Consider the following 7,196-nt stretch of genomic DNA (forward strand, 5'->3'; position numbering starts at 1 on the left):
AAAGTTTCTATTTCCATACAAAATGTTTAGTGTTTAAAAGGCCTCGTATGATTTGCGTACACGTAACACGTGGTGGATAAGGGCGTTGTGGACTTTTGAAAGTCTAAGTACATATCATCGCTTAACCGGTGACCATTCTTTGCACGAAAGTTTAAATGACAGATTTTTGATTATAGTGGTCCATAATAAGAACAATCTAAAACCATATATAAAAGTTTGTTGGGCTTTCCCAAACTTTTTTTTTTTTTTTTTTTTTTTTTGCCAAATGATGCCACCAACATTTTAAACTAAGCTATAGATAACACCATCAAAATTCGTTCAAATGTCGTAAAAGTGCTAAATGAGTTATCAAATTAATTGGTTACTAAACTTCGGTTGAGGTTCATTTATCCAAATCCTGTAAAAAAAACATCCTTGTAAAATAATCATCATCTAATATAATAAAACCAAACTTTCATTGTAAATCTCGGAACAAAAAACCAATAAACATATAACAAATGCCGTAACTTTTGCAATATAAAATGAAAGCTAAAATCAAGTCAATGTAAGAAAAATATATAAACACAACTGATACATAACACTTTTAACAAAGAAGTTCACTCCTCCTCATGGTTTTTGTCACCATTGGATAAGTTTTCATTTATGAAAGAATCACCATCATTTAAACGTGATTTACAAAACGAAAGTGATTGCAAGAAGTTGAAGTACGCGTATTTTATATCAAACTGCATATCATACCCTGCCAAAAGAAAAGAAATATTTCGTGATTAAATTAAATTATTACGCAATAAAATAATGATAATTTTGGAGAGTTTGTCAAGTAAATTTACAATAATTTACTGCAATGGTGAGTCCTCGATTATCAGGCATCTGTCTAACATGATGAAACCACATACTCGGCCTACATAACAACCAAATTCAAGAATCACAAATATTCAAAAATCGTCTAAATGCAAGAAACAAAAGTTGTTTTTGTATTTGGATATTATTACTATATGTTTTCCAAAGCACAATGCTATAATGGAAAGAAACGAAAATTTTGACCCCTTGGGAATAAGATATAAACCAAATCAAACCAAATAATCTCTACCCATAATATAAAAAAAAAAAAAAAAAAAAAAAAAAAAAAGCAACATATCTATTTTGGGTTGTCTTAAAAAAAGCACCCAGTGTCTTCTTTCCTTTTTATAAAGATCGGTTCACAAATTTGAAACGGATTTTTCCAAAAAGGAAAAAAGACAGTTGCAGTTTTTTCAAGACAAAGATAAGAAATAAATTCAATTGATTTGTATCAAGATTTAAACTTTACACAGGCACATACATGTGGGATTATTTTATTTTATTTTATTTTTTTAAGAAAGAAATGCTTACAAGTAAAGTATTTCACCCGCTTTGAGAGTGACTTCAAATGGTTTGGGTCCATTATAGTAAAATGGAAATTTAGACATTTCTTTTTCCTTGTCTTTGGGCAATGGGTAAGGATTTACACTACACCAAGGGACATATCTCTTTGGATTCTCCAATTTCAATTCAAATTCCTCACTTTCCTGTTAATAAATCAACAAAATGACTAAAACACCCATAGTCATACATATTACATAACAATAACATATTGTACTGTGTTTGGAATCCATTATTGTGAAATTTAAGGGCAATATCACTAAAAAGCAACTTTCATTACAAACAACATTAAGATTACTGATATTACTACAACACACCTATTCTTAGTATTCTAGTCCACATCATCAAAAAAATTTAGCCATGTCTTCAATTGTAACCAATTTTATAAAGTGATTATAGCCATTTCCAGAATCCTAACAGGATAATTGGTTGATATGTCATATGTTAGAGCATTACTTGTTATTTTTTTTCATGTTTTCTGGATATGAATGACATAACAGACATCCAAGAACCCAAAGAGATGAATGCAAACATAGAAAAGGGTGAAATTGTACCTCAGAGTACGTGTATTGAGCAGCAGGGTATTCACGAATATACATTCTATGAACATCAGTGGGTGGAAGAAGCAGAAAGTGCTTCTCTCCGGTTACAACAGCATACAGATTCTCATAATGATCTTTATGAAACGAAGTTTCAGACAAATCATTCCCAATCCACAAATTAACAGCCTCCGGCAATCCTCCTACTGCTTCAGTCGCCCATGGAATATGTGAATCACAGTCTCTAGCCAACGCACCATACTCCTCCCTAAAACAATCGTTCTGTTGTTGCGCATAAGCAACGAATCCTTGACTTGAATCATTCTTACGTGAAGCTTTGATGGCATCGATGGCGTCGGAGAATGATGTGCGTTGGACATGAGCGGAGGCAAAGCAGAGAGAGTCAGGATTAGAGGGGTGTGGGGTGAGGGAGTCGGCTTGGCCGGTGGGGGTTAGGTGGAGGGAGACGGTGGAAGAAGAGAGAGTGTTGAGGAGGTAGGATGTTGAGGTCCAGAGAGTGGTGGCGGGCCATTGGAGGGTGGTGGCGGCGGAGGCAGAGAGAATGAAGGGTTTGTTTTGGGAGAGGTAATGGCGGAGGAATTGGAGTGGGGTTGGTGGGGTATGGAGGCGATCGATTTGGGGAGTGGATCCTAAGCTTAGTTCCCTCACTTCTTCCCAAAGGTTTTCGAGCTTTGAGTTCATTAATGAGGACCCTAGAAGAACTTTTTGTGGTGTTTTGGTGGTGGAAGAGGGGCGTCGACGCCGGAGAACGCACTTCTAGTTCTAGATGATGGTGGATCAAAGACCGGGTTCTGGTTAAAGTTAAACGGTTAAACCCATATCAGGCACTTCGCCAACCATGTTAGCAAATTGTAAATATTTTTAACATAATTCTTTGGGTTTACATGTATTAATATGAGTCACGTTAACAATTATTTTTAGAATAAATACTATTATTATTCAATGAAATTATTATCTACTTTAATAAATAAATGTTTTTTTTATACTTGTCACACTCTTATTTAATTCGTTAAATATCATTTTGTGTTTATTTTGAATTAATTATTTTTGATGAGTTTTTTATTTTATTAAATTTCATATAATATTTTAATGTAATAATTGCAATAAATTTAATAATAAATTGATATCAATTTTATTAATAAACTTGCCTTTTAATTTTAAAAATTTTCAAAATTAAAACTCATTAGTTACTTTTATTTATTTATTTATATTATTTGTTTAAATTTAAAAGATAAAAAAACATTTTAATTATAATAATTTATTATTTTTATTCTTTCTTATAAATTCAAAGTTTTTAAATATTTTGAACATTATATTTAACTTTTTTTTAAAATTAATCTATATAATACATAGATCTCATAAGTAGTAATTTATAAAACTACAAAAACAAATTAAATATTCAAATAAAGTTAATAAAATTATGTAGATAGTTATGCCATCTCACTTTGTACATGTTTTGTAGTTTGCAAGCCTCCATGACCATGCTTACAGTTAGCCACTTAGATAGCGTTTGACATATACTAATTGAATTGAAGAAGAAATTAAACAGTTAGATAGCGTTTGACATATACTAATTGAAGAAGAAATTAAATGAAACGTTATGAAAAAAAAAACAAATTAATTTCATTACCTCGTTCATTCCGTCACACTGTTCATTACATTCATGATCCCATAACATCATACCAAACAAGCCTTTAGTTTTCCTTTTTAGCAACGAGTATGTTTTAACTTTGTATTCCATTGTAACCTATGTTTCTTTAATGGATATCATTTTTTTTTTGGCTTATTTCTTTCTTTCTTTCTTGATTGTTGAAACTACAACCCAATACAAATCATAACATTCATCACTTAGAATAACCTTAAAGTGTTCTCAAACAAGCATTGTTGGTCGATAATAACTTAAAATAAATGTCTGTTTAGTATATTAACCACCAGCAGACAAAAATAACATTTGATCGAACCCTAGCTGATAAGGTACCGTGAAAGCAAAATGATATAAAAAGACATGTAGAAGAATGAAAATATTTATAATTAATAAAATGTATATTTGGAAGAATTTTTAAAAATGTTTAAAAAATCTAATTTACATTATAATGCGCTACACATAGCCTAAATTGAATAAGAGTAGTTGAATACTTCCTAACGTTTTTAGTAATATGGAGGTAAAATTGACGATACTAATGAAAATATTTAATGCCAAGTTTCTATAATGAAATACAAGATCAAAAAATGAACATAAAAAAAAATTTACAAGAACAGAATTTCCAAAGACACGAGATTATGGCAAAAGGTTACAAGCATGAGATTAAGAACACACATTTTGTTTGAAATTTTGAATTTGATCAAGCACTGTTTGGGGATTCTCTATGAATGTAGCAAAATACCAAATCTAATAGTATAAAATTACTATCAAAATGATACAACACCTCTTTTTCAAAAAAAAAAAAAATCATATTCTAAGTTGCTAAAAGCATCATTTATACCAACCAGTAAGGATCCACCTCAGGAAAAAACAGAAGCAACAACCCACACCCTGTCAAAACCAGATCCAATTTACTTAATCATTAATTTTTTCATTTTAGGATTTATTCATTTATGCAACAATGTTTCATAAATAAATAGAATTTACCTGGAGAATAAGTAGGAGGATGCATAGGGACTTTTCAGATCTCCTGCCAAATATTCTCAAGGACACATTCACAAGTGTCCCATCTTTTGTCCCAGTCAGCAACCCTGTCCCAGGGTCAAATCTGGTAATAATGAAATATAAGTACATATCAATCTCAAAAACACTAGAACAATATAAAAATATTATAATAATTCAAAAAACTCTTGGATTTACCTTGGCAGACGATGACGTGGACATGGGATAATGCCTGCCAGCTGTCAAAAATGTAGCATCCTTATTAGTTGTTTAACTCTCAACATTATTCTGCAATAAAAACTTCAAAAAAAAAAAAAGAGAGAGACAGAAAGAGATCGAACCTGAGGAAGCGATAATAGAAAGTTTATAATTTGAGGAAGGAAGAATATTAGGAGTGTTTCACTGTCAAAGAAAATGCAGAAACACATGTTATTTATTTAAGAAAAAATCGTCACACAAAAGTAGAAAATAATCAGATATCGCTACTTTGGTAAGAAATAGCAACATATTTCTTCTTATTACAACATCAAACTCTACAATTCAGGTAGTTTTTTTTTTTTTTTTTTTTTTTAAAAGTATGATGTTTCAATAAGAAAGAAAATTTAATAAATACCATGTTACAATTGAGTAGATATTTCAAAGTACAATGCTTTTATTAAAAAGACTGAAAAGTAAATGAAAGTACGTTGCTATTTATTAAATATATTTTTAGAATATCACGCACCTATAATGGCCTAAAATGCCAACAACTGCCATTGTCATTCCAGCAAAGTATGTATAGGTGTCACCAACGAAAACAGAAGATGGATACCTAAAAAAAAAATGAATTAAATTAAACAAATTTCAACTAAAGTAATCAAATTAAAAATAAAAAAACAAAATTAACAAAATAAATACCAGTTGTAAGAAAGTAATGCCAGTGAAGTTGCAAGCAAAGGTTGAACAAGGTATATGGAGAATGCATGGGCCTGTTTGGTTTCAGGATTGGAAGATGCTCCGATTTGCATAATATTGTGGATTAAAATCTGCATTACATGATTATAAATCAGATTTATTATATTATTTATCTATGTCTTGTGTTTTCTTTAAGATCTGAAGGCTTACAGCAAATGCTATAACAACAGTCTGTCCAACTTCAAGGCCATTTATACCAGCATGGATGTTGATTGAGTTTGTACAAAAGACAGCCAAAAGTCCCATATATAGCTTATAGATCCATCCTGTTCAGTACCCAAGTTTAAAAAATTAATAGGAACAAACAAATTAAAATTATCAAAACATCAGAAACAGTGAAAGGTCTTAATCAGACTGCAGGATATGATGTAATAAGGAAATCAAACATAACAGGTTGTACTGTGTTTGGCGTGCATTGGACTGATGTAATAAGGAAATTATGGTATCATGATTTCTGTTAAATAAGGAAATTATTTAAATGTTTACCTAGATCCAAGATTTCTGTTCCAATATACTGGACAAGGGGTTTTGGTATCATGATGGTTGTATGTCCAGCATAGGCCATCAACAAAGGGAGAGCAGCAATTGATGGTAATAGTAGTTTCCTGCCTTCACAAGCAAATTTAAACCAATTAGAGATGTAATAAATAAACAAGAAATGAGATTTAGAAAATAGAAAACTCACACTCTCCAAGGAATATCAAGAACATCATCCACAAACCCAAGCAAAATCATGAAGCAGATAGATGCTAAAGCTGCATTATACTCAACAAGCCACTGCGAGTGTATGGATTAACCAATTAATTATAAAATAAACAAATTATGGACTAGAATAAAGAAAAGTGTCACAATGTGAAGAATCAAACATACATTTGAATCTGATGTGAAATTGAAATACTGAAATAATATCGCCACCACCAAGAAAACGATGCCCACAGCAATACCAAGGGATTCAGGCCTGCAAGAAAGGTAGTAGTATCAACACGGAAGTTGACCGGAATAATTTAGACTAAGAGTGCACTGAATTCCAACTCGAACTAATGCAATTGAATTATAAAGGATTCTTCTTGCATACTAAATTGCTCAATTGTTCATCAAATTACATCAATTTGATCGATAGACGAGGAAGTGGAGACCATACACGAGAAAGAACTTACACTTTGACCAGACCTTGAGGCGTACCCTTCTTGTTAATGTCGTAACCAAATAAATTACGTTTAAGAACATATCTGGAAGTCACTGGGATCATCATTAGGGTTATAAAGAACCCGGCGAAGCTGAGAGATGCATTGATAAGGATCGATTTCTTCAGCTCTGTTTCGATTCTATAGTGATAAAATATCAGGTAAAGGTAAGGAAGGAAGAAAATCGAAGAGAAGAAGATGATTTTGCTTGGTTTTGAAGGGGTGATCTGTGGGTCTGTAGAAGTAGCGGCGGATTCCGATGTTTTGGGATGTGATTCGGTGGGTGGCGGTGGTTGTTTTGAAGCTCCTCTCTTGCGAGCTGCCATGGCTGATGCTCTCTGCCCTTCTTTCGCCGTCTTCGAGTTGACGGTTGCGATTTGTAAAAGGAATCCGCGATCTCTACTTTCCTTCATCGTCGTCATCGGGGTTGTAAGATCCAATAATATACTTACA

General features: G+C 32.1%; 2 protein-coding genes across 2 annotated transcripts; both read right to left on the reverse strand.

Moving 5' to 3' along the window:
• Positions 1 to 534: 534 nt before the first annotated feature.
• On the reverse strand, positions 535 to 2,808 carry LOC145002228 (2-oxoglutarate (2OG) and Fe(II)-dependent oxygenase superfamily protein). The gene is made up of 4 exons (XM_078961529.1): positions 1,956 to 2,808; positions 1,372 to 1,547; positions 831 to 901; positions 535 to 739 (listed from the first exon to the last, which is right to left on the reverse strand). Exons 1-4 carry the CDS (start codon positions 2,640 to 2,642, stop codon positions 597 to 599), a joined length of 1,077 nt encoding a protein of 358 aa, XP_078817655.1. The 5' UTR covers positions 2,643 to 2,808; the 3' UTR covers positions 535 to 596.
• Positions 2,809 to 4,222: 1,414 nt separating this feature from the next.
• LOC145003192 (uncharacterized) lies at positions 4,223 to 7,196 on the reverse strand. Its single transcript, XM_078962321.1, has 11 exons — positions 6,717 to 7,196; positions 6,430 to 6,517; positions 6,245 to 6,336; positions 6,046 to 6,164; positions 5,710 to 5,825; positions 5,503 to 5,630; positions 5,330 to 5,416; positions 4,947 to 5,007; positions 4,804 to 4,844; positions 4,591 to 4,711; positions 4,223 to 4,494 (listed from the first exon to the last, which is right to left on the reverse strand). Exons 1-11 carry the CDS (start codon positions 7,163 to 7,165, stop codon positions 4,435 to 4,437), a joined length of 1,362 nt encoding a protein of 453 aa, XP_078818447.1. The 5' UTR covers positions 7,166 to 7,196; the 3' UTR covers positions 4,223 to 4,434.

The sequence above is a fragment of the Lactuca saligna genome, chromosome 6 (genome assembly GCF_052625555.1).
Source record: "Lactuca saligna cultivar CGN05327 chromosome 6, ASM5262555v1, whole genome shotgun sequence".
NCBI lineage: Eukaryota > Viridiplantae > Streptophyta > Magnoliopsida > Asterales > Asteraceae > Lactuca > Lactuca saligna.